Below are 26513 nucleotides of genomic sequence, written 5' to 3' on the forward strand. Positions count from 1 at the left end.
CAGATCCCCACTTCCACTGCCAGCCCCACCAGCGCCTTCAGCAAAACCCACCTTTCCCAAACACCCCCCCCCTAAAACACACCTTTCCTTCCCGAGGTGCATACAGAACAAGATCCCAGAGGACAGGAACATGGGTGAGGAGAAGAAAAGGCTAAAGTTATCACTGTCTTCAAGACAAACAGACTATTTTTTTCAGTCTGAAAAAATAATCCGTTTAATTGAAAAACCTGGAGTGTACTATCCCACTCCCTTAGATGAGGGGGCTGAAGAGACCAGACCCTCTACATCACTTCATAGCCACTTCGGATACTCTTCACGAGGCAGCAGGCAAAGACAATTCCCAGTACCTAAAAGTAAAGATAGAGCGGTGAGGAGTCAGAAAGGCAAAAGTATCCCAGGCCCATCCAAGAGACCCCAAACACAACCAGGGCCCCCGTCCCCAGGCCAGGACTTCCCCAGCACCCTCCTCCGACTGCCCCTATTGCCCAGATGCCCCAGAATGAGTCCCAAGGGTGCCTCTCACCTCCACAAAGGCAATGCCCAGGGCCGCTGCGGCCACCACCAGCACATTTCTCCTCAGCCAGCCCCCAATCTTCTCCACACAGCCCTGAAGGGTAGTAGGCACACGAGGCAAGAACATAATCAGAAACTTCCCACCCACCTTCCCCGGTCCCTCTGTCTCTTCCCTACTCTCTGTACCTTTCACCCCACCCCTAGCACTCCCAGATCCCCTCCCCATCCCAGGGACCCAACCCTCTCCACTCCATCCCTGGTCCCTCTCTCAACCCCTGAAATCTTTCCCAGGTTTCCCAAGTTCCCTGCTAGCTCAGCTTCTTCCCTACCTCGGTGTAGATGTTCTTCACATGGAAAGAAACCCCACAGTCCTTCGTGACATTGATGCAACAGGAGTCAGGAACTTGGCCCTTGAGCATGCTAGAGATGCCCTCCCAGTCCGTGTAGTTAGCCGCCCCGCAGCATTTAAACTGCGGGAGAAGAGAAATATCGAGGAGAAAGTTATTACGTGAACCTCCGCCTTCAATGTGAAGATAAGAATCTTCTTCCCCCACTACCCCTGCTCCCAGCAACCTCACTCACATCTTCCTGCATCTTGTCCAGGGCCAAAGTCGTGCGGTTGTCCTTCCGATAATTCTGCATCTGCTGCCGGAAGTCCTTATTAAATTCTAACATCACCTGGGAAGAGGAAGGAGCATTGTTGAGGTCAAACTTCAGGGCTCACACATATCAGAGCAGCCAGACCTCTGAGGTAGGGCCCTCCCCTTTTCCCCAGCTTACCTTGTCTCTAAACACATAGCCAGCAATGGCTGCGGCCACCTCCACCAGCATGATGAGTGACAGGAAGATGGCAAACTGCAGGCACGGTGGACGGGTCAGGTTTGGAGTCTTGGTGAGAGCGGCCTGCTGTGGCCCAGCCAGCCTCTAGCTCACTCATAAAGGTTTTCCTCACTTCAGCTCGTGAGCCCCCTCCGTGGACGCCCTCCCTGCAGCCCCGGACCCCCACGCTGGCCCCACACCGAGCTCACCGTGATCATAAGACAGTAGTTCTCCTTGCAGGCCCCACAGCAGCCCACAAAGGCCACCAGGAAGAGGAAGGCACCGACTGCGATGATGACCACGGGCAACAGGGAGCCGGGAGTGGCCCCCTGGGTGATGGTCTGACTCAGGACCAGCTGGGCCCCTACACCCACAGCGATCAGCCCCACTGCACAGGCCTGTGAGAAGGGCAGGTCAGGGTGAGGCCAGCCCCACAACCCGTCAGCCCTCCGTGGTGGAGGGCAGCAGGTACACCCAGGACACAGCCGTAGCCCCATCCCAGCGAGGCAGAGCCGCACACCTCCAGGAAACGACTGCAGGGGAAGAGGGTGTCCCATACTGGCCCCACAGTGTGATCAAATGCCAGAAGAGAAGTTCCCAGAAAGCCCTGACCCCAGAGCACGTACTCCTCACCTAGGGTGGTGCTTCCCCTGCGCCTCAAGGGCTCCCAGAACTGCCCTCTCACTGTCTTCCAGAGCCCGCCCCATCCTCATCAGCTGTGACTAGGCTTCCTCAGGCCCACTAGGCCAGGGAGGAGAAAGGAGAAGAAAAAAAGGCAGGAGTGGTGTGCCCCTCCCTTGACAAAGAGCAGTCTCTGAAGCCAGGAGCCCAGGACAGGAGCAAACTGAGGTGGGCAGAGCCCTTCCCCACCCCCAAGCAGCTAAGAGGAGGGATGAGGGATGAGGGCCTGGAAAGGAATGAGGGACTGGAAAGGAATGAGGGGTAAGGGAGAGGGGAGGGGAGGGGAGGGGAGGGTGGGGAGGAGAGGGAAGGCCCACAGCGATAGCCATCAGGCCGGCCGTTGGCTGGTTGCCCCATTGCCCGGTATCACAAGTAGTTGGGTCACCAGACAGGAAGGGCCAGAAGGGGCGAGGGGGAGGGTGCTCTGCACCCACGCTGTCCATTCGTGGTCCAAACAAGCCTCTAGACGACCCCGAAAGCTGGAGGGGGTGGGGTGGCCATGCTGTCTTAGGCCTGTTCCCCGAGCTCTTCTCCCGCATCTGGTCTCCAGCTGCCTTCATTCTCGGCCCCTCAAGCCCTCAACACTCCGGATCCGGGTCTCCCCGCACCCTGCCAGCGCGCCCCCATCGTCCCCCTTCCCACTCACGCAGAAGGCCAGCAGAAGAACGTAGAGCAAGAACTTGACACATTTCATTCCTCCTTCCACCGCCATGGCTGCCGGGCCTGGGGAAGAGGGGAGCGCAGGGAGATGAGACCCGGCCGAGGGGGGACCTCGGTTTCCGTGCTCCCTGCCGGCCCTCGAGGCCTTCCCTGCGCCGCCCCCATTCCCGGCCCCTCCCACCCGGAAACCCGCGGTCAGATCCACGTCTCCCAGGCCCCTCTTCTCCCGGGCTGGAGAGGGGTGGGGGCGACCGCCGCGAAGCCCGGACCCGCCCCGCCGCCTCCCGGGCGGGATCCCAGGGCGCCGACCGAGGCCGGAGCCCGACGCCCACCCTCGGCCCGCCAGCCCCCCAGCGCCCAACACCCCCTCCCACCCAGCCAGCCGCTACAAACGGTCCTCGGCCCAAGCGCGACCCCCCCCCCAGCCGCCTTCCCCTGCGCTCTGACCTCCCCCAAAACATAAGCACAGCCGGCCCCCCACCGCACCCCGCCCGGGCCTCCGGAACTTTGCAAAGTTGCAAAGTTGCGAGGGCCTCGGGAGCGCGGCGGATCTTCGGGGACTCGGGGCGGGCCCCAGCGGAGGACGCTGCCCGCGACCTCCCACCCAGACTGAGGCCGCCCGTGGGCCCCGCGGCCTCACCTGCGCTCCCCGAGGCTGTGCGCTCCTCTCCAGCCGCGGCTCAGGGGCTCTCTAGCGGCGCCCCCCCGGCTGCGGCCCCGCCCGCCGCGCGGCCCCGCCCCGGCCTCCAGCCGCAGCCCCCTCCCCCGCCGCCTCCTCCGCCCAGTGGCCGCCTGCCTCCCTCATGTGACTCGGGAACAGCTGCGGCCTGAGTCACCAGGCCGGCGAGGGGAGGGCCGAGCCTCCCGCCCGGCCAGGGCCACGTGGCCCCTCCCGGGAAGGCAGCATCCACCCCGCGAACGGAAGGCGCCGAGGGCAGGACCTCAGGGTGCCTGGGGTCCTCCTGGTGCCCCCGGCCCCCGTGCCGCCTCGGGCTGGGAGGGCGGGACCCAGCGGCGCCTGATTCCGCCCGGTTCGAGCAAACGGAGGAAGCGTGTGCGAGCCAAGGCGGGGAAAGCGGCCCGGAGCTACAGACTGAGCGCCCGCGCCGGGCGGCTGGGCTGAGACAAGGTGACGAGGTGGTCTTCAAGAGGTCTTCATTCTCCCCCCTCCCCCCCGCCCCGGGGCCCACTCCTTTCCTCTGGCTCGCGTCTCTGTTGGAGCCCCCACCCCCATCGCCCAGTCGGCAGAGGGCGCTGTTAGCTCCCTGGGATCGGGTGGGTTCAGAACAAACACTTCCAGAAAGTCCCTGGCCTCACGACCTGGGAGTCCCCCAACATTCTAGAGTGGGTGTTCCTGTCCCCCTCTCTGTTAGTCCCTTCTCCATTTTCTGGGGCTCCAGAGTAGTGGGCTGAGAACCGGAGGAAGCCAGTCAGGGTGCGGTCCCTCCCTCTGGGGGAGTGTGGGCAAGGTCTATGCTCCCGCCACTCCTGGATCAATCAGGTGGGGGAGGACACCGAAGCAGGCATGGGTGTATCTTCTGGATTTCCCCATCCCATCCTAGCAGGCAGCACTTCATATACCTGGGAGCAAAGCCAGGTGAAGGCTGGAAGGGGAGGGGGCGGCCTCAAGCTGCCTCCCTCCATTGTGTGCCATGGTGGTTCCCAGAAGGAGTTGTGTCGACAGCCCAAGGACAGAACCAGCGGTTACTCTGAGCTACCCCAGCCTGGGCCCCACCCCTTAGGTTCTTACGGTCCTGACTTAAGAACCACTTCCTGAGTCTTTGTATGTGTACACAAAGAAGGAAAGAAGCTGTAAGAGCAAAAGGAAAGAGCTCTGGGCTGAGCTAAGAACCAGTTTCCAGGATCACAACCTTCCAGCAGGGCACACCAAGCCCATTCTGGACCTTGCTCCTAGGGTTATCACAGTAGGCAGGCAGCGGAAGAGGAGCGGAGATGCTACAAGAAGGGTATTCATTAGTTTCTTTAGTGTGCTGCCTCTAGATGCCAGGCATGTGCTATGCACAGGAGATGGGGGGGCAGGGGCGGGGGGGCCAGCAAGGCAAGGAAGACAGTGGCCCTGCCGTTTGCCAGCAGACAGAGCTAAGCCCACGTTGTGAACAGAACAGAAGCCTCTCCGCGGCTGGAGAGGAGCGCACAGCCTCGGGGAGCGCAGGTGAGGCCGCGGGGCCCACGGGCGGCCTCAGTCTGGGTGGGAGGTCGCGGGCACAAAATCCGCTGGTGGAAAGCAGACAGTCTCAGAGGGTGGGACAGGTGCTGCCTCTGCCCCAGAGGAAAAAGAACAGATTTCGTATCACAAAGGTGGCTGGTACTTTCTGAGGTGACTCTAGAGAATAAAGAAACAAGCTCTCAGTTCCAGAGACAAGGAAAGAGCGAAGTATAAAAAAAGTAATTTTCAAAGTCAATGGCAGCCTGAGGTTGGCTAGCTCAAAGTGTTCCGGAAGGATGTGGCAAAAATGGATGGGCAAGTGGTCTGAAGTCAAGACTGAGAAACTTTAGACACGTAACAACCAAGTATAATGCTTGGTCTTTGATTAAATCTTTGAACAAACGAACTGTGAAAGACATTTTGGGAACAACTGAGGAAATTTGAATATGGACTGAGAATTAGACATGAGAAAATATAATTTTGTTAGCTGTGATGATAGTATGATTGTATAAGAAAATTACTCTTTTTTATTTGTTTTTAAGATTTTATTTGTCAGAGAAAGAGAGAGAGCACAAGCAGGGGGAGTGGCAGGCAGAGGGAGAAGCAGACTCCCTGCTGAGCAGGGAGCCCGATGCGGGACTCCATCCCAGGACTCTGGGCTCATGACCTGAGCCGAAGGCAGACGCTTAACCAACTGAGCCACCCAAGCACCCTTACTCTATTTTTTTAAAGATGAATACTAAAAAAAAGATGCATACTAAAATATTTAAGAGTGAAATGTCATATCTGTATTTGCTTTGGAATATTTCACAAAACAATAGATGAAGCAAAAAGCAGAGAGTCTTGGGGCGTCTGGGTGGCTCAGTCAGTTAAGCGCCTCTTAATTTTGGTTCAGGTCATGATTTGAGTCGTTAGAATGAGCCCTGCATCTTGTATCAGGCTGTTGGGCTCAGGGCCTGCTTAAGACTCTCTCTCCCCCTCTCCTTTTGTCCCTCCCCAGCTGCTAGTGTGTGTGTGAGCTCCCTCTCCCTAAAAAAAAAAAAAAATTTAAATTAAAAAACAGTCTAAGTGATAGGACTATTGAGGACCTAGAAGGCTATGCTGTTTTGTTTGGTTTGTCAAGCAAACCCTATGCCCAACGTGGGTCTCAAACCCATGACCCCGGGGCGCCTGGGTGGCTCAGTCGTTAGGCGTCTGCCTTCAGCTCAGGTCATGATCCCAGGGTTGTGGGATCGAGCCCCGCATCGGGCTCCCTGCTCGGCGGGAAGCCTGCTTCTCCCTCTCCCACTCCCCCTGCTTGTGTTCCCTCTCTCGCTGTGTCTCTCTCTGTCAAATTAATTAATTAATTAATTAAAAAAAAAAAACCATGACCCCAAGATCAAGAGTCCCATGCTCTACCAACTGAGCCAGCCAGGTGCCCCAAGGTTGGGACTGTCCTAAAGGCAGTGGGATGTGGTGGGGAGTTTTGGAAAGGGTGAGCGATCTTGGGGTTGGGCCTACCTTGAAATAAGGAGGGGGTGTGCCTGGCTGGCTCAGCCAGAAGAGCATGTGATTTTTTTTTTTTTTAGATTTATTTATTTTAGAAAAAGAGAGAGCACGAGTGGGAGGGGAAGAGGAAGAGAGAGAATCTCAAGCAGACTCCACACTGAGCATGGAGCCCAATGCGGAGCTCAATGTCAAGACCTTGAGATCATGACCTGAGCTGAAATCGAATTGGATGTTTAAGTGAGTGAGCCACCCAGGCGCCCCGAGCATGCAACTCTTGATCTCGGGGTCATGAGTTCAACCCCCATGTTGGGTGTAGGGATTATTTAAAAAAACTTGAAAGAAGAAAAAGGAAGGAAGGAAGGGGAATGAAGGACACCTGGGTGGCCCAGTTGGTTAAGCATCTGCCTTCGGCTCAGGTCATGATCCCAGGGTTCTGGGTTCGAGCCCCGCATCGGGCTCCCTGCTCAGCAGGGAGTCTGCTTCTCCCTCTGCCTGCTGCGCCCCATGCTTGTGCGCTCTCTCTCTCTCTGACAAATAAATAAATTAAACCTAATAAAAAGAAAGGGGAATGAATAGCAGGTGGCCCAGAAGATAGTTGAGACATCACAGCTACCACCCAAGGGAGAGGTGATGAAGGCTGGAACCACGGACGAGAAGGAAGTCTGAGTGGCATTTCAGAGGGCAGGATGACTGCTTACCTGTGGAAGGGGAGAAGTAAGAAAAGTCCGAGATGACTCAGAGCTTCCGAACCTGGGCGCCCAGGGAAAAGGTGGTGGTCACCCGAGGCAGGAGGCACGAAAGCAGCACCCAGGTGGAGATGTCCACCGGGAATTGTGGATGTGAAACTCAGGAGAGAGGTAGTCAGACTAGAGAGAAAAAGTGCTATCTAAACGCTTAGATGGGTGGGACGCCTGGGTGGCTCAGTCGGTTAAGCGGCTTCCTTCGGCTCTGGTCATGATCCCAGGGTTCTAGGATTGCATCCCACATCGGGCTCCTTGCTCAGCAGGGAGCCTGCTTCTCCCTCTCCCTCTGTTTGTGCTCCCTCTGTCAAATAAATAAAATCTTTAAAAAATAAATTCTTAGATGGGTGAGGGCCAGAGCAAGAGAAGAAAACAAAGACAGAGCTTACATCTCAGGAACAGGCGGAAGGAAGCTGCCAAGCTGGACCCCTACACGCTGCTGGGCTCAGGAATGGCATTATACACATTAGCTCATTTGACCCTCACACAACCCTTCAAGATCTGTACACCTTGTCCTGTTTTAGAGATAAGGAAACTGAGACTCCGTGACAGGGAATGACATGCCCAGAGTCCTAGCCAGTAAAGGCCTATGTTCGAGTTGGAACCCAGATCTCTGAGGGTTCCAGAGCCTGTGTTCTTCCACTCTCTCCTGGGGGCAAGAGGAAAGAGAACGTCAGGACGGGGAGGGGACAGTGGCCAGGAGCATCAAACAGTATAGAAAGGTCAATCTGAGTGAGAAACAAGGGAAGGCCATTGGATAGGATGGCCTTCTCCAGAGCCATGTCAGGGCAGGATCCGGAGCACCTGCTGGCCCCAGAAGGAAGGAGAGGAAGGTGGATACATCCAGGTGGGCAAGGGCAGAGCTGAGGGGGATGTCAGGAGCACCGGGGCCTGGGAGAGGAGCACCAGGGGAAGAAGCTGGGAGCAAATGGTGGCGAGCGCAGAGTGGTGGTAGCAGCTTGGCCAAGCAAGGGGAGAGAAAGAATGGTGCAGGGAACATGGAAGAGGGGAGGGCCGGGGACACCCTTGGAGAGCAGCCAGTGTGGAGCCGGAAGCGGGAGGGCAAGGAAAGCCCATGCCTGGTCAAATTCATAGAGACAGAGAGTAGAAGGGTGGTTGCCGGGGGCTGGGTGGATTGGCGATCACTGGGGCTCCATTTGGTAAGATGAAGCAGTTCTGGAGATGGGTAGCACGGGTGGTTGCACGCCACTGCAGAGGCACTTAGTGCCGCTGCACTGTACTCTTAAAGTGGTTCAGTTGGTAGATTTTATGTCAAATGTATTTTAACACACACACATAAGTGGCCCACTACCCTAGTCTGGAAAATCAGCATACAGCCCTGTGTCCCTCTGAGCAGGGAATCAGCTGACTGGGACCTGGCCCCTCACACCATGGCCTTCAGAGCCCCCAGCACCTGCTCCAAGCACCTGGCATCCAGGTATGCCATCCAGCTATGCGACTGCCCTCATTAGCTCATGCCGCTGTCCCTTGGGTGCCTGGCACTGGTTGCTGGTAGGTGAGCTGGAGTGAGCACCCTTGCCCCTCCCCAGCACCCAAGGCCTTCTGAAGCCCAGATCCACACAGGGAGCCTAGCACCCGCTGCATGTATACCTTCTCCCTCCACCCAGTAGGCCCCTTGTGCCTGCCTGCATCCCACTAGGAGGGGCCGGCTCAGGGATAAGCCGTGGGTACCCTGGTAGGAGAAGCCCCATGACCTAGGAACTGCCACCTGCAGAGGCCAGCAGGGGTGGGGGGCTTGGGAAAGGAGTGAGGAGACTGGGAAGGACAGGAGGAGAGAGAAGGGAAGGAAAGAGCTGAGGACAGCTGGGAGGTACAGGGGAGGCTAGGGAGGGGGAGGCATGGAGGAGATAGGGGAAAACAGATGCCAGGGAAAGGCTGGGGAGGAGGAAGAGGGGGAGAGGACAGGAGATAGAGGCACCAAAGGGTGCATCAGCATCAAGGCCATCTCTGCTAGGGAGGGTAGGAAGGGTGATGGCTGGAACTGAAGGTCAGGGGTTGGGTCTGAATCAGGGAACTGAGACTTAGGAGCGCCCGGCTGGCTCAGTCGGTAGAGCATGCGACTCTTGATCTCGGGGTTGTAATTCGAGCCCCGAGTTGGATGTAGAGATTACTTAAATATAAGAAAAATCTTGGGGTGCCTGGGTGGCTCAGTCAGTTAAGCGCCTGCCTTCGGCTCAGGTCAGGATCTCTCCATCCTGGGATGGAGCCCCGCATCGCACCCGGCTTCCTGCTCAGCAGGGAGTCTGCTTCTCTCTCTCTCTCTCTCTCTCTCTCTCTCTCTCTCTCTCTTTCTGCCCCTCCTCACCTCTCATTCCCTCTCTCTCAAATAAATAAATAAAATCTTTTAAAAAAAGAATCTTTTAAAAATGAATTAGGGAACTGAAATTTATTTTTTTTTAAGATTTTATTTATTTGACAGAGAGAGACACAGCGAGAGAGGGAACACAAGCAGGGGGAGTGGGAGAGGGAGAAGCAGGCCTCCCGCGGGGCAGGGAGCCCTATGCGGGGCTCGATCCCAGGACCCTGGGAACGTGACCCGAGCCGAAGGCAGACGCCCAACGACTGAGCCACCCAGGCGCCCCGGGAACTGAAATTTAAATCCGAAGACCCCAGCTTTAGTTATAAGGGAGGCCTGGGTGCTTGATGGCAGCTCCCAGACTACAGGGTTAGGTCAAAACAAGGGCAAGGTCAGAGCTGCCCTGATTGGTGGAGTCAGTGGCGGCCCTCTCTGATCGCCCTCCGCCCCCCCCCCAGCTGTCTGGGCAAGACGAGGTCACAGCGCCCCTAGTACCCAGGAGAACACCATCACTGCCAAAGTCACCTTACATCCTCTCTGCAAGGAAAGCAAGGCTCTGGGCAACCTGCAGCGAAGTGACACAGGGACTCTGCACGTGCCCCACGCTCTGCTTGGTAAGAAAGGGGCGACCCTGGCTAAACTTTCACCCTTCCTGAGCCTCAGCTTCCTCCCAGTTAAGCAAGAGGGAAAACTACTCCCTTCCCCACCTCACAGGGCCACACTTCACAGGACAGTTGTAAGGGTCGAAAAAGAGATTTAAAGGGATCAGTTTTGTTACCGTCAGCCTTTGTTACCTTAAGGCTTTAGCATACCCTGTGTTGAGGCTCATCGGAATGAAAATGATTTTGCTTTGAGAAATATCTAGGGGCACCTGGGTGGCTCAGTCGTTAAGCTAAGCGTCTGCCTTCGGCTCAGGTCATGATCCCAGGGTCCTGGGATGGAGCCCTGCATCGGGCTCCCTGCTCCGCGGGAAGCCTGCTTCTTCCTCTCCCACTCTCCCTGCTGTGTTCCCTCTCTTTCTGTCTCTCTCTGTCAAATAAATAAATAAAATCTTCAAAAAAATAAAATAAGATAAAATTCTATAAAAATAAATAAATAGATATCTGGACTCCACCCCACTTGAGGTGGCCAAGGAAAGGGTGGGGGGGGGACAACAGCCTCCTTCCGTCCCTCCTTCCCACCTTGGCCTTGGCCCAGAGCCCCGTTTCAAGCCCCAGGGCCCCACTCTGGTTCCAAGCCCACCCCACCCCCCACTGCCCAGGTTCCATCCTCAGCACTCTTCCTCTGTCCTTGCCTATATTCCTTTCTCTGCTCCTTGGGCTCCAGCCCCTGACTTCTGGCCCCTCATTCTCCCCAACCTTGTCTGGTTCCTGTCCCAGCCTCCTCACTATTGCCCATGGGGTCACTCTAGGTGCCCAGCAGGTGAGTGAGCAGGGCAGGCAGCCCCGTCCCGTGGCATCTTCATGCACAGCCTGGCCCAGGAGGTCAGCTGCTGTGTGGTTCTGATCCAGGGCCGGCTCAGGAGGCGGTGGTCTCCACCTGAGAATCACAGACCTGTACAACTAAGTTTTCCCCTGGGATGGAGCAGATAGGAACATGGGAGCATTGAGAAAAGGCAATGATGGGATGGGGTGGTTACTTCAGGCATCTATCTGTTCCTTGGGGCATCCATCGATCCACCCATCCATTGAAAGCCCTAAACATGCCGGGCACTGGGCCTCTATGGAGAAGAGTAAGACATGGTTCTGCCTTCAAGATGATTCCAACCTGTAGGCACAGACAAAAGTACAGTGTGGGTAGGGCTGTGCCAAAGAGAAGCCCTGGATGCCAGGGGCACCCCTGACATAGGTGGGGGGGATGCAGCAGAACACAGGAGGCCTTGGGGAGCATTCACTCAGGCTATCCACACAGTAGACTCCTCCCCCTGCATGTGGCCTTGCAGTTCAGGGAACCAGAAGTGAGGAGATGAGGCAGGGTCTGAGTGGCTGGGGGTCGCTGGCACCCCCAGGCAGAGCCCAGAGAAGTCTCTAATGCCCTCACATCTCTAATTTCTGGTTCCCATTCCCAGACCCCAGCCAGATCTTCTGGCCATCCACACACCCTCACCATTGCTACACACACACACACACACACACACAGACAGACACACACACACACACACACACAGACAGACACACACACACACACACACACACACACACACACACACACACACACACACACACACACCCTCACGTGGCAACAACCTTGATCTTCGCTGCCTGGGCTCTCTCCTGGACATTAGCTTCCCTCTGAGCATTCCCGACTCCAGCCCCCCTCACCTAGCAGCCCAAATCAGACTTTGTCACCTCCTGCGGTGACAAAAGGCCTCCCAGCGTTTTGAAGTCCCTGGAGAAGGAGAAGCAGGCTTTGGGCTCAGACCCCTCCTTTCGACCCATCCTTTCCCTTGACCAGCAGGTGCCTCCTGTTGGCCAAACTGGGCATGGGGGCAGCTTGACCACCGCCCCCAGCAGGACCCCATGTTGGGCCTGGGCCTGGAGAGAGGGCAATTGGTGAGAAAGAAAGAAAGAAGAAAGAAAGAAGGAAGGAAGGGAAAGAAAGAAAAGAAAAAGAAGAAAGAAAGGAAGAAAAGAAAGAGAAAGAAAGAAAAGAGAAAGAAAGAAAGAAAAGAAAGAATAAAGAAAGAAAGAAAGAAAGAAAAAGAAAGAAAGAAAAGAGAAAGAAAGAAAAAGAGAATAAAGAAAGAAACAAAGAAAGAAAGAAAAAGAAAGAAACAAAGAAAGAAAGAAACGAAAGAAAGAAAAAGAAAGAATAAAGAAAAGAAACAAAGAAACAAAGAAAGAAAGAAAGAACAAGAAACAAAGAAACAAACAAAGAAAGAAAAAGAAAAGAAAGAAACAAACAAAGAAAGAGAGAGAGAGAAAGAAAGAAGAAAGAAAAAGAAAGAGGGGAGATGCCTGGGGAGACCAAAGGAAGGTGGGAAAGAGGGTCCACCTGTGGAGTTGGAGGGCGGGGCCTGCCCTAAGAGGATAAGGGAAGCTGAGGGAGGTGGGGCAGGGCTGTCTTCTGGAAGGCCAGCGGCAAAGGAAGACGTGACTCCAAATGACTCTTGAGTTCCCCAGTTGTACTCCACCTCCGCCTGCTTCCCCCCAAATACAAACTCTTTGGCGCCCTCTGTCTGATCTCCAACTTCTCTTCGAGGGCCCTGGGGTTAAAGAGGTTAACAGGCCTGCTAGGAGATCCAGCAGGATAATTATAGGGTTTCGAGCCTGGTGTGCAAGAGGACGGTAATTACACAGTGAGGTCCTCTCTGGGGGCTTCAGGCTTTGTGGGCAGAGACCTGGGAGGGGTCCATTCCACTAACATTCCAGCCCCCGCCCAGAATAGCCTCCCCATACCACATTCCCAGAGGCTCAGGCTGGGAGGGCAGGGGACGGGGGAAGCAAGCCTGGTAGGGAAGCCCCTCAGCAACTTCCCCTCAGCAGCTTCGCAATGACCCCAGCCCCTTCCCTCCTTGGAAAGACCAGCGGTGCCAGGGAATGAACCACTGATCCTAAAAATAGGGGCTTTAGGAGGAAAACGTGAGAAGAGATGGCAATAGGGATCCTGAGTTGCTGCCCACTAACAGAGCTCTGATGGACAGTACAGTTTAGGTGTGCGGGGTAGTCTGCGGGCTAGGGATGCAGGGTAACAGGGGTCCCTCCTCCTTACAGAGGTTCTCCAGTTCTAGTGTCTGCTCTGAGAGTGGCCCCGGGGTCTCTGGCCTTGAACCCTGGCGCCCAGCTCCCAAGAGCTACAGTTCCTCTGCCTGAGGATGGAACAGACCCTCTACCGGAGGCTACACAAGCCCCTCTTTCCTGCAGTAGCTCCTGAAACCTCATTCCCTCCCCCTGGGACACCTCCTGCTTCCCTCCAGGCACGACTCGCAGTCTTCCAACCCTAAGGCCTTCCCTTAGGCCCCGACCCACATTTGCTATGAACCAGTCAGGACCTTGAAGGAGGCGGGCCTTGAAGGTTGCCTGGGTAACGCCGGAGAGGGGCACCCCTGGCAGGAAGACAGTTGCCAGGGAGACCAGGACAGTGGGCGGGGCCCCAACCCCTGGTTAGCCTGTATTGGGATGAGTAAAGATCTAAAGGTCCAGATCTCTCCCAGCTCCTTTTCCGTGCAGCCTGCAGGGGCACCCCCTTGGGAACTAGGTCTAGGGCAGCTGGAAGTCTGAAGCTCCTGAAAGAGACCTCCCAGGGATTAGTTCCAGCAACTCAGAGGAACCCAACAGTAACCAAACCTGAGGGAACTAAGAAAAGAAGCAAGATGTAGGAGGGGCAGGTGAGAGGAACAAGGCTTAATGCATTATGATATAGAACTTCTTGGACTAGAAATCTAAAGTGAAAATATGCAAAGTATGCAAAACAAAACAGTTTTAGTCCCACCTCCAAGAAGCTAAAATTCCAGATTCTACCACCAGATGGCAGTCTTGCTCACTCATTGGATTAAGCCCAGTCCTGGAACTGGTGGGGACGAAGCCAGGAGGTGGAAATCGGAAATCCTTTCCTGTCTCACACGTTGCTCCTGACTCTTGCTCTCTGGCATTTGGCAGACACCCATAACTCCTCGTGGCCATAAATACCCAGTTTTCTCTCCCCAACCCGGCTCTGACCAGATCCAGTTAACAGAGTTCATTCATTCTTCATTCAAAGGAGCTAAGGAACACTTTGGTGGAAAAACTTCGTGCTCTCTTGGGTCCCACTCACGGTGTAAGGGTGATAAATGGGGTTAATAGTAATGACTAATAACTCATTTAGAAATGTGTGTCAGAAAAAAAAAAGAATTGTGTGTCAGGCAGTTAATCCTCATAACCTTATGAAATAACTACAATATTGTTATCCCCATCTTAAGGATAAGGAATCTGAGGCATAAAGAGCCAAGTTCACACTGCCAGAAAGGTGGGAGGGCTGGACCTTGAGCCCAGGCAGCCTAGTTCTAGACTAGAAGCTATGTGAGAGTAACCTGCATACCACACAGAATGGTGCAGATGTAGCTAGGAAGAGCATTTACTCTCAGCTTGGGAGTCTGCAACAAACTCGTGGAAGACACATGTCTAAAATCTGGTCTATACTGAGACCTGAAGAAAGAATAAATTTGGCCAAGAGACTGGGGAGTGTGGGCAGTGGAGGTAGGAAGGGGAGTTGTTCTAGGAAGAGGAAACAACTTATGCAAAGATTCAGAGATGATCAAGAGAAAGAAGGTGAAGTCTACCTCCAGGTTTCCGGCCTGGATGCTTGTCATTCAGTAAAATGAAAATGTGCCTCAGCAAGATGGGGGCACATTTTGGGGGGAGAGAAGGAGTTCTCTAATTATCATATTTAACCCATGATGTTTGAGGTGCCTTGGGACATCCAGATGGAAATATCAAGGAGGCATCTGGCTTGGAGTTTTGGCTGGTACTGTTTATCTAGTGTCCTGTCCAGTCTAAATGTTTCTGGAGGAAATTTATCTTTGCATCCCTCATAGACCTACCAATAGAAACACACTTGGTGAGAAAGTGAAGGTTGGGCCACCTCCTCTGAGGAAGGAGAAGGAGGTGACACCACCTCGGCTCTCAAGGAGTTTGCAATTTTACTGAAGAAATGACATCAGAGAAATATTTTGGAGAACGGGCTATGCCAGAATATGTGATAAAAGCAATCACTAGTCTAAGAAATCAGAAAGGAAAGAAGAGAATCATGAAGAAAGAGCACATGAAGGCCACTATTGATTACTATGTAATCCTCACAACTAGTTGAGGGACAGTGTGATATTCATTTTATAGACGAAGAAAGTTGATTAAATGTTGAGATGCCCATGTCTTGGTCCAAAACAAAGGAGAGAACCAGCTGTCTAAATGTATTGCATTCTGCTGCAGTCTTTGTTCCTGTTCTCCATGGAAACATTTATCTCTTCAAAGCTCCCCAGCCTGGTCCTCCTGATCCCTACCCAACCTTCCTGCCTCACACTTGGACCTCCAGTTTCTTTCCTCATTTCACTACAGCTCCCCAGCCCAACTTTGTCCTTATACCTGGTGTTCCATCAAGCCATTTTAAGACATTCTCTTGGGCTCTAATCCAGAGATGAAACTGGTGTCTCTTTATTCTGCCTGAGAAGCCCAATAATGTTCATCTCTTTACTCAGTGAACATTGTGTGTACCAGGAAATGAGCGAGACCTGATCCCTCAAACATTTTCTTTCTTTCTTTTTTTTAAGATTTTATTTATTTATTTGACAGAGAGAGCACGCACATAAGCAGGGGGCGGCAGCAGGGAGAGGGAGAAGCAGCTCCCCACTGAGCAGAGAGCCAATGGACCCAATCCCAGGACTGGAGCCAAAGGCAGACACCCAACCGACTGAGCCACCCGGGCACACACACACACCCCCTCCCGCTCAAACATTTTCAATCTATTGGTTGTCTATTGACCTCCAGGGCTTTGGACTCAAGAAATCAGCCTGGAGAAACTGAGGACCGAGAAGAGGAATCCAGAACCAGAAGTCAAGCACCTCAGGAGCATTTTAACACTCTTCCACTCTGCCCTCTGGCTGTACCCAGGGTCATACCTGGAAACTAGGGCTGGTCCCACATCTAGGTTTCTCCTTTTGCAACTTGCTGTCCCCAACTCAGACATCTCTCTCATTCCCACCCCTGCGATTACAAGAGCCTTCTCAGACTTCTAAGACCCTGCAGATGCAAAAGTATAACTAGGAATTCAGAGGTCCAGATTCCTCTGCAAGCATAGTGGTCTCCAGCCTGCTTCCTCCTACCCCCACCCATCCACCCCAGTGGTCCCTTGCTCCTGTCTTTCCAGCTTGCTGACTCTCTACCCCTCAAGACTTGCTCTTGTCTCAGGCCTTCCCACCACTTCCCCACCTGCTCAGATTATCTCTGGCCTCTTTCTCTCCTGGTCTCCCTTGCTAGCCCCCATGTCCCACCCTTCCGTCCATCTCACTGTTCCTGATCTCCCAATGAGCCCAGCCTGATGCTGCCCTCCATGGCTTCTTCTTTTTTTTTTTTTTTTTTTAAGATTTTTATTTGAGAGAGAGAGCAGGGTCGGGGCAGAGGGAGAGGGAGAAGCACACTCCTCACTCAGCAGGTAGCCTGATGTGGGGCTCCCTCCCAGGACCCTTAGATCATGACCCGAGCCAAAGGCAGATGCTTAACTGACTGAGCCACCCAAGCGCCCCCCTCCATAGCTTCTTTAAACATTTTCTTTGGGCTACCTCCAGTAGCTGGGGCTCCTCTGGGCTCAAATTCCCCACCTCCTCCCCCTCAGGCTCTCCATACTCCCACCAAGGCTGACCCTGTCACTGTGCGGTCTCTCCTCTCCTCAAAAGTCTCTGTCTTCTCATCTCTGCCTTCCCCTGATCCTCTGTGTCTGCCTCCTCAGGGTCTCCCTTGGCAACTCCCAAGCCTCTCCCTCTTGATTTCTCTCCCTCTCTCTCTCTTTTTTTTTTAAAGATTTTATTTATTTATTCATGAGAGACAGAGAGAGAGAGAGAGAGAGAGAGGCAGAAGGAGAAGCAGGCTCCCAAGGAGCAGGGAGCCCGATGCGGGACTCGATCCCAGGACCCTGGGATCATGACCTGAGCCGAAAGCAGACGCTTAACCATCTGAGCCACCCAGGCGCCCTCTCCCTCTCTCTCTTTCCCAGGACTCTGGTCTTTGTCCCATCAGTTTCTCTGTCCCTGCTCCCATCTCTCTGCACCCCTGACTCTTGTGCTCAGGCTCTGTGGACTTGCATCCCTTCCTCCTGTCCAGCCGTACATCTCTTCTCCCGGTGGTCTCTCTCCCGTCTTTGTCCCTGACTCTCCCCTTCTAACTGTCCCACTAGTTTATACCAGCCTCTTTCCCTCTCTGTCTCCGTGTCTAGCTAAGTCTCCCCTCTGTCTTCTCCCGTCTGACTCTCTCTTATCCCCCTTTGTCTCTCTCTCCTCTTCCTCCTGCTGTACCTATCTCTGTGTCTGATCTGTCTCTTGCCCCTTTATCTCTCTGTCTCTTCTTGGGCTCTCTGACTCTGACTTTCTCTCACTGTCTCTCCTTTCCTCACCCTCACCCCAGTATCTCTTCATCTCTCTCTGGGCCCTCGCTCCCTCTCTCCCTCCCTCTCTCTCTCTCTCTCTCTTTTCCTCGGCTCTCTCCGGCTCCCTCTCTCGCCTCGGATGACAGCGCTGCCTCTTTTGTTGGCTCCGCAGCCAATCGCGGCCGCTGACGACACGGGGGCCGGGGCTATAAAGGGCCTGGCCCGGGCTCGGGCCCCCCCAGCCGCCCGCCCCGGCCGCCCGCCCGCCCCGCCCGCGCGCCCGCCGCCCCCGGCCCCCCCGGCCCCCCCTCGGCCGGGCAGCCCCCAATCCCGCGCCGCCCGGACCCCCTCCTCCTCCCTCCCTTCTCCCTCCGCCCCCTCCCTGCGGGACTCCGGCGTCCCCGCCCCCCAGTCCTCCCTCCCCTCCCCTCCAGCATGGTGCTCGCGGCCCCGCTGCTGCTGGGCTTCCTGCTCCTCGCCCTGGAGCTGCGGCCCCGGGGGGAGGCGGCCGAGGGCCCCGCGGCGGCGGCGGCGGCGGCGGCGGCGGCGGCGGCTGGGGCCGGGGGGGAGCGCTCGAGCCGGCCGGCCCCGTCCGTGGCGCCCGAGCCCGACGGCTGCCCGGTGTGCGTGTGGCGGCAGCACAGCCGCGAGCTGCGCCTGGAGAGCATCAAGTCGCAGATCCTGAGCAAACTGCGGCTCAAGGAGGCGCCCAACATCAGCCGCGAGGTGGTGAAGCAGCTGCTGCCCAAGGCGCCGCCGCTGCAGCAGATCCTGGACCTACACGACTTCCAGGGTGACGCGCTGCAGCCCGAGGACTTCCTGGAGGAGGACGAGTACCACGCCACCACGGAGACTGTCATTAGCATGGCCCAGGAGAGTAAGTGGGCGGTGGGGCGCGAGCAGTGGGGTGCTGGCTCCGGCTCCGGGAAAGTGAGCGCCTCCCGCTCCGAAGCGGGGCGCTCCCGGCTGCTCCGGCCCAGAAGCCTTTTCTGCGAAAACTTGACGGATTGGGGGGCGGGGGCTGCTCCATAGAAGTTTTTCGAGCGGTGGAGACGGGCTGCAGAGTTGTGTGCACACTCCGGTTCCCCGAGATGGGAGGGCAAACAGAGAGGGTTGCGAGATACCGCCTCCCACCCCGGGCATGCAAAAAAGACCCGTGTTTCGGGGAGTGTGGGGAAGCTGGAGCCCATTCGCAGCGGAGTGGAAAGGGCAGCAACTCAGTCCTGAAGGGCCATGGAGGAGAGGCTGGAGAACAGAATCGGGACGCTTCGGGACCCCCCCCCGCCTCCCCAGTCCCAGACGGGCTGCAGAGCTCTCTGCTCCCAGTGGCCTTGGCCACTCTCCACCCCTTCCACCTCTGCTCCGCAACGCGCCCACCGGGCTGCAGAGAGCTGAGTGCTCTTCTCCCTCCAGCAGGAATGAGGTCCCTCCCACAGCCCGGTGTCTCTCCTGGCAGCCCAGCGGGCACCCATTTCACCAGAGCCCTTCTGACACCCGGTCTCCCAAAGGGCTGGGAAAGCTATGCCTTCTCGGTACTGACCGGGCTCAGAGAACTCAACTCCATTGCGCTGGGGCTAAGGGCACCCGTTTGGCTACTCAAAGCTTATCATTCCTTTCCTTATTCACCCGCCCCTACTCAAAACTGGACTTGAGGAGAGAGAGGGAGACCTAGGGAGAAAAAGAAAGAAATAGATAAGGAGGGTGGGGGAACCCAGGCACTCAAGCCCCTGGCCAAACGGAAGATGAACATGTTAATAGACTTGAGCTGCTTTGAAATTTTATGGCCTGGAAAATCCAGGCCAACACCCCCCCACCCCACCCCCAGCTCTCCCTAGGGTCAGATGACTCCCTTTCCCCTCCCCCACTGAGGTCCCTTCACCCCTTCCCTGCTCCAACTCCAGGGAACCAGGCCCTCTCTTATTCCCTAGTGATTTGGCAAAGTCGCTCCCCCCCAATAGTTCAGTTTTATGGCTCTGAACAGAAGAGGGGGGGACTGGTTTATTGGCAGATGGGTCATAAAAAGCTGGGGGCTGAGGTGGACTCCTAGTGGCCCACCCCCATGGGAGAGGCACAGGAACCCAGGTGTGCATCTGGGAGGCTGAGTGCCTCATACTGCCACCAGTTTTTCTGCAGACCCTAACTGCACAATACTTGGCCAGGCTTATAAAGAAAAGAAAACCCCAAGGACTAGGAAACTTGCTGAGGGTGGTGGTGGTTGGTGAAAGCCTGGGATCTCTCTGGGTTCCTCAGTCTCCCTTGTGTTCTTAAGGTTTCTGCTTTATAGAAGCTAGGGTCAATCTAAGATTGACTGAGGGCAGGGGTGGGGGTGGGGATTCTATGAAACAGTTGTAGAGGAATTCTGAAAAAGAGTATGCTGGAAGAAGATGAAGGGTACAGAGGAAAAAGATACTCTGGTCTGTGTGGTATAGTGTGTGTGAGGAGTTTCAGAATGAGTGATGGAGCTGTGGACTTCCCCTTGCCTCCTTCTATCCTTAGCATCCCTTAACCAACCGGCTTGAGCCCAGAGTTAGTCCTCATAATGGGGATGTAGGGAGTGAATACACTCTGCGTGCATGGATCGGACAGTGCAGGTTAGGCTTGGGGGGGGACCAGGAAGGACACCAGTAGGTGGGGTTCTACCCGAACTTCCGCCCTCATTCTACTTCAGGACTTGGATAACTAGGGAACTGGGTCTCCAGCCAGGTATTGTACGTCCCCTTTAAGAGCCAAGCTGAGCTCTTTTGAGAGGGAGGGGGAGCGGAGGGGAAGGGAGGGAGAGAGGGGAAAAGGAAAAAGAGACTTTTATAGTCTAATCCCCAGGGACCCGCTTTAATAAGAGACTTGTGCTCTGCTAATCGGGGGAGGTGTTTGTCAGCAGAGATGGCCTCCGCTCCCCTCCCCCTTCCTCCCCTCCCCCAGCACTCAGCCCTGGACCCCAGCCCCCACCTCTCCTAGGCTGCAGTGCCTGCCCTAGTTCCCTCCACCCTCTCAGGCTCTCCCACCCCAGCCTTCATCCTGGGAACCCAGCCCCCTTGCCCTTCTGGGAGCCAAGCCCAGCCCCTCAGTTTCTCTCTCCTCTCCTACACCAAGAGGCCCCTGCCCTCTCAGCCCAACCTCCTGCCCCTAGGCCTTCCAGCCTGGGTAAGGAGAGTGTGTAGGGGGTGAGGGGGGGGGTGGAGGAGGAGGTGGTGAGCTGGGAGGGGGTTGGGCTTTTGCTGAAAATAGTGCAATGACCTCTCTCCAGACCAGCACCGCCTACTAAACCTGACCTGCTGCCTGCCACCAACCCGATCAATCCAACACAGATGTGGCTCCTTCCCCTCCCCTTGGGAGCTGGGCCTATATCTGTGTATTGGGGACTCTCTCCAGCCTCTCGTTTTCCTCTGTGGCACTACCTGCTTCTTCTTTGTTCCTCTCTCTGTATCTTTCTACCCTTTCTCTTTACCCCACCAGGTTTAGCTACCTTCCTCCTTTCACTTTTTAGCCTCCAACCACTCCTTTCACATTCCCCCTTCTCTCCCAGTGTTCAACTCCCAAGCTTATTTCTTTTCCCCCTACCATGATCTTCCTCTCTCCCTTCCTTCTCTTCCAGGTTTCTTGACTATCTCTTCCAACCTGCCTTCATCACTAACAGTCTCTTCTCCGTTCTTATCTCCCTCACCACCTCCAGTCTCTCTCCTGTCTCTTCCCCTTTCCCTTTCCCCATCCATCTTGGCCCTTCTAGTACCAACTGTCCCCACATCCCCTGGGAGAGAAGTGTATGGTGATTCCCTGGGGTAGGGATGGGGGACTCTGAAGAAACCAAAGACTTGGGCCCTAGTGCCCAATCCCTTATCTCTAAACCTTGGGTCAGCTTAGGTAGGGGAGTATGCTTAGAGCTTACAAACCTAACAATAAAGCAGCATTTATTGAAAGCTACTACTATTTTCATTCTTTATTTAGTGCTCAGCACTCCTATAAAACAAGAATTATTATCTGTATCACTGAGAAGTTTGGTGGGAAAGGTCAGATACAGGTTAATGAGGAGTCCAGCAGTGATTAAACCCACTTTGTAGTCAAAGAACAGTGTTTAGACGCCAGAAAGAACTTTTAGGCACTTGCCTGTATATTTTAAGATTTGGAGTTTAGGGAGTTCATTCAGCATGCATTTACTAAACACTGTTTGGTAATATGAGAGGCACTAAAGCTATAATGGTGAGCAGAACAGACACAGTATTGACAAGTCTCCACCCTCGTGGAGATTAGTAGCTAATAATGAAGACAGGTGGAAAAAAAAGACAACCCTATGAAATTAGGCACAGTAGCCCCATCTCACCGGCAGCTTCCCTGCACCAGCTACTCTCCTAATCTCTGAATCTCTACTCCCTGAATCCTCCCTCATTGTACCAGCATTGCAGCTCCAGCAGAATAACTGGGAGGACTACCAGTGCCCTGGGACCTCAGAGAAGAACGAAGGGAAAGGAAGCTACCAGAGGAAACTTGTGTCTCATTCCTGAATATATGAAGATCATTGAGCACTTGCCTCCTCATCTCACTTGGAGGATCCTCCTTCTTCTGGGGTGGGGGAGTGCTGATGGGAGACAACAGATGCTAAGTCCTCCATGATTATACAGAACTCAAGACCTGGCGTGATACATAAGGGCCTGGACTTCCTGATCATACTTACATAGCTCTGGAAGCTCATTCCTGACTCTTGTTCTCTCAGTCTATTTAGAGTGAAAATGGATATTCCTATCCAATGGAAACATGATTTAGGGCCTTTCTAACTGACTTAAGAGATTAGAAAGGGGAACCCAGAGGAGCTGAAATGGAAGCAGAGGCAGATGCTGAGAATCAGCCTTTGACCCAAGAAGGGTCAATTTCTGGTCCAGAACAAGATGTACTGGGCCAAAATGTAAAGCTGGGATGTTAAACCTTTGTAAAGACTTACTGGCACGTGACTGAGAAACCAAAGGAAGCACAGGGGAGAAAAGAAGACATTGCAGTTGATCTGATGTGTTGAATTTTATTTCTGAAGCTTTGGGCAATAGGAGTAAACAACATGGAGGTAGTTTTTCCCTTCCTTAAAAATTGAGGCAATAATGGTGATGATGAGGAGGAAACAGCTGAGGAAACTTGTTCTCAGGTTCAAGGGTCTGGAGAGTCAGATGCACAAGAGTCAGCACTTGAGTTGATCCATTCTTCTGAGTGTATTGTTTCTGGCAGGAATGATGCAAGAAGCCTAGATCTGAATTCTGGTTTCCCTCATGGAATACAGTTAGCCCCTGCTCCCTATCTGGACCCTGGTTATCCATTCTTGAGATCATCTGGTTGGGAATGGGGGCTGTACCAAGGCTCCACCTGGTCACCATACAAAACAGGGCAGAAATGGGGCAAGGCGCCCTGAGAACAGCAGGTGTGATGAGGTTTGGCTTCTATGAAGAGCATCAAAGTTCTGAAAATTTGGAGCCCTACATGTTGGGGGAATGGTAGGCTGCATGTGGGAGGGGACATCCCTAATAACTCTCTGTGCAGGTTATCTGGCGGGGGGGGGGTGGCCTATGTATTAGGACAAATGGACTAAGGAATGGATGCAGATCAGAAAGGCCTGATAGAGACATCATCCTATAGAGAGAGAAAGGAGGCACTGCTCTGAGTAACAGTGACACAGTAGTCAACAAGACAGACACAGGAGAAGGGTAAAGAACTGGAAAACTCAAGCTGAGTCGTCCAAGTTGCCAGTGCCACTTGTCACAATGTCAGAATGCTGCTGACGCCCTTCACAAACACCCTTTGCTGATGCTGTGCCCCTTCTCTCTTATCAGCGGACCCTGCAGTGCAGACAGATGGCAGCCCTCTCTGCTGCCATTTCCACTTCAGCCCCAAGGTGATGTTCACAAAGGTACTGAAGGCCCAGCTGTGGGTGTATCTACGGCCGGTGCCCCGCCCAGCCACAGTCTACCTGCAGATCTTGCGACTGAAACCCCTAACGGGGGAAGGGACTGCAGGGGGAGGGGGCGGAGGCCGGCGTCACATCCGTATCCGCTCACTCAAGATTGAGCTGCACTCACGCTCAGGCCACTGGCAGAGCATCGACTTCAAGCAAGTGCTACACAGCTGGTTCCGACAGCCACAGAGCAACTGGGGCATCGAGATCAACGCCTTTGATCCCAGTGGCACAGACCTGGCTGTCACCTCCCTGGGGCCGGGAGCTGAGGGGCTGGTGAGCAGGGAGCCTGAGATGGTGGCAGATATGTGTAACCTGGCCCTGAGGAGGTGGGATGTTGGAAAAAGGTAGATCAGGAATGAGAAGGGGCGGGACACCAGCCTTATTTCTCAGGGGCCAGGAGCTGATTCTAGAGGAGCAGTTTTTGGGGGGTGGGTAGGGTGGGGAGTGGCAGCTATCATTTTTCAGATACAAGCCAGGAAACAGCTAGAAATTGGATTTGGGGTGGTGTTAATGGGAGATCCACGAAAACACAAAAATGGGCTGTTGATTAGGCCTGGGGCCAAGGGGGCTGATCAGGGTCAGGTTGCCAGGAGAGAATTAGAGGTGAGTTGAAGGAGAGATAGCTAGCTTGCGAAAAAAGTAGGTAGAAGATAGGGCTGGGCATAGGAGCAAGGGAAAAGCTGAGAAGGCAATGGTCTCTGTTCTGATGCCCCTGTTGAGGGGCAGATGAGAAAGGAAAGGGAGTAGCACTCTTCAGGGCTCTATTACATCTCTTTCTCCTCTCCCTCACCCCCAGCATCCTTTCATGGAGCTTCGGGTCCTAGAGAACACAAAACGGTCCCGGCGGAACCTGGGCCTGGACTGTGATGAGCACTCGAGTGAGTCCCGCTGCTGCCGATACCCCCTCACAGTGGACTTTGAGGCTTTTGGCTGGGACTGGATCATCGCGCCTAAACGATACAAGGCCAACTACTGCTCTGGCCAGTGCGAGTACATGTTCATGCAAAAGTATCCGCACACCCACTTGGTGCAACAGGCTAATCCAAGAGGCTCTGCTGGGCCCTGCTGTACTCCCACCAAGATGTCCCCAATCAACATGCTCTACTTCAATGACAAGCAGCAGATTATCTACGGCAAGATCCCTGGCATGGTGGTGGATCGCTGTGGCTGCTCCTAAGGTGGGGGACAGAGGATACCTCCCCCATAGACCCTACCCCTAGACCCCCAGCCCTGACCCCCCTACCCCCAGGCCCTAGAGCTCCCTCCACCTCTTCCCATGAACATCACACCTTGTTCCCTGCCCAAGCAGTGTGCAATACAACAGAGGGAGGCAGGTGGGGACTGACGGGTGAGAGGTTTGGGGAACAGGGGGAAGAGGGGGCATGGTCAGGTGGGGAGTGTTTGAGGTTTGCAGGTGAGAAGGTTTGGCAAGAAGACAGAGAGACGTAGAGACAGAGGTAGAACAGAGGGATAGAGACAGAGGATCAAAAAGAGCAGCAGTGAGAAGGCAAAGGGAGAGAGAGGCAGAAGAGACAGAGACCAGGCAGAGATAAACGATGAGAAAGAGGCTGAAATGGAGTAATAAGAGAAAGCCCCACACCCAGCCTCCTTTCTTCCACTGGCAAGGTAAGGGGCTTGGTATGGTTTGGGGAGATCCCCTGACTACCATTCTCAGTAGGAGGAAATCAAAAATCCATTCTTAGCTTCTTCCCTTTCTCCCTCCAACAGTGGCCAGGGAAGGGAAGTGAGGGCAGGGGCAAAAGTAAGGATTTGGGAATTTTATTTATTTATTTATTGTGACTTTTCATTTTTTGGTATTTGGCTTTACTGAAATAGAAGGGCCCCTGCCCACTGTGCCCCATTTCTCCCTTATTCCCCAAAGCCCTGTTCTCCCTCAATACCCACCTATTTAAGCACTTGTATAAAGCCTCCAGGGTTGGGAATGGGAGCAGAGGGCAAGAGGGCTAACACATGAAAGTTTCCAACCCATAATCACCCAACTTGACCTTCCTGAGCCAAATGGGTTGAACTGAATTCCAGCAGTCACAGAAACAGTACGAGGTTAGGGTTTAGGAGCTGGGGGTGGAGGGAAGAGGAGGGGAGAGCCCTCAACATCCAGAATCTATATGAGAGCCACTAAACTAACCCTCAGATCTACCCTCATAGTCCTGAGTTATTTAGCCAGAGGGTGTGGCCCACATATGCCCAAATTCCCCCCAGCCAAGAGAGAGACCAAAGAGCCTGTGGAATACCCCTACTCCCAGCCTCTATCTTCAGGTCAATAAAAGGGGAATAGAGATCCCAGAGTCCTAGGTCTGGGAAGGGTTAGGAGGGGTGAAGAAAGGAGTAGTAAGGAGATTGAAGGTTACAGGGCATTTGAATCCAAATCACTGCTCTGGGCTAGGGAATAGAGCCAGCAGACCAAGATGGAAGGGATTCCGGAGGGGGGACATTCTAGTTCCCCCAACCCCAAAGCTCAGGGTGGAAGGGGGGAGAACAAGGGAGCAGAGTGTCTATAATTATTTTTATCTTTTATTTTTGGAATCTAGCAGTACCTGGCAGCAGGGAGGGGACAATACAGTGGGGAAGGGAAAAGCATCTGACAAGGCCAATTAGAGCAGAGGATTGGAAGGATGGAGACTCCCTGGTTTGGAAGGCTAGGAAGCAGGCAGGGACTGGTCGCCACTCCCAGTTACTAGCTGGGCCTATTCATTCCTCCCACAATCCTGACCCACCATCCTCTGGACTCACTGTGCCTCAGTTTCTTCCCCTCGATGGAATGAGAAATAGCAGCACCCGCCACAGCCAAGAGATGAATTCTGAGCACTTACCACGGGCACTTTATGGACATAAAATACCTCTCGCTGTGGAACAGATAACCAGGGCACCAGAGTAGTGGTGAAGAGATGTGAGGCTTAGAGGAGTCACAGGCTTCAGAGTACAAGTTCCCCTCTGCCTCTCAGACAGACAGTGCCTGAAGCTAAGGAGTTGAGAAATCTCCTGATCCACACCCTATCCATACCTCACCACCAGACCTCTTGGCTCCAGGCAAGAGCCTAGAGGATGTCAAGAGAGTAGGTCCAGAACCTTCAGCAAAACTGTCACTCTAAGTAGAGCCAGCAGTTATGGGTCTGACGCAAACAGTACTGA

General features: G+C 54.3%; 2 protein-coding genes across 2 annotated transcripts; one reads left to right on the forward strand and one right to left on the reverse strand.

Moving 5' to 3' along the window:
- Window positions 1-186: 186 nt before the first annotated feature.
- On the reverse strand, window positions 187-3416 carry CD63 (CD63 molecule). The gene is made up of 8 exons (XM_028110955.2): window positions 3314-3416; window positions 2660-2736; window positions 1542-1730; window positions 1294-1368; window positions 1096-1191; window positions 843-983; window positions 524-607; window positions 187-347 (listed from the first exon to the last, which is right to left on the reverse strand). The coding sequence occupies exons 2-8, from the start codon at window positions 2723-2725 to the stop codon at window positions 282-284; spliced, it is 717 nt and encodes a 238-aa protein (XP_027966756.1). The 5' UTR covers window positions 2726-2736; window positions 3314-3416; the 3' UTR covers window positions 187-281.
- Window positions 3417-17869: 14453 nt separating this feature from the next.
- Window positions 17870-24706, forward strand: GDF11 (growth differentiation factor 11). The gene is made up of 3 exons (XM_028111011.2): window positions 17870-18311; window positions 23239-23636; window positions 24160-24706. The coding sequence occupies exons 1-3, from the start codon at window positions 17870-17872 to the stop codon at window positions 24538-24540; spliced, it is 1221 nt and encodes a 406-aa protein (XP_027966812.1). The 3' UTR covers window positions 24541-24706.
- Window positions 24707-26513: the final 1807 nt, after the last annotated feature.

Source organism: Eumetopias jubatus, unplaced genomic scaffold (genome assembly GCF_037043125.1).
Source record: "Eumetopias jubatus isolate StellerSeaLion01/CBP00866 unplaced genomic scaffold, mEumJub1_p1.0 scaffold_8, whole genome shotgun sequence".
Taxonomy (NCBI): Eukaryota; Metazoa; Chordata; class Mammalia; order Carnivora; family Otariidae; genus Eumetopias; species Eumetopias jubatus.

Excerpts from the sequence above, each read along its gene's own strand:
- CD63 (XM_028110955.2), bottom strand. The coding sequence starts at position 2,725 with ATGGCGGTGGAAGGAGGAATGAAATGTGTCAAGTTCTTGCTCTACGTT. Across the intron at positions 1,369-1,541 it reads ACTACTGTCTTATGATCACG|TTTGCCATCTTCCTGTCACT; the intron begins GTGAGCTCGGTG and ends CCGTGCCTGCAG. Across the intron at positions 348-523 it reads TGGGCATTGCCTTTGTGGAG|GTACTGGGAATTGTCTTTGC; the intron begins GTGAGAGGCACC and ends CTTTACTTTTAG.
- GDF11 (XM_028111011.2), top strand. The coding sequence starts at position 17,870 with ATGGTGCTCGCGGCCCCGCTGCTGCTGGGCTTCCTGCTCCTCGCCCTG. Across the intron at positions 18,312-23,238 it reads CATTAGCATGGCCCAGGAGA|CGGACCCTGCAGTGCAGACA; the intron begins GTAAGTGGGCGG and ends CTCTCTTATCAG. Across the intron at positions 23,637-24,159 it reads GGCCGGGAGCTGAGGGGCTG|CATCCTTTCATGGAGCTTCG; the intron begins GTGAGCAGGGAG and ends CCTCACCCCCAG.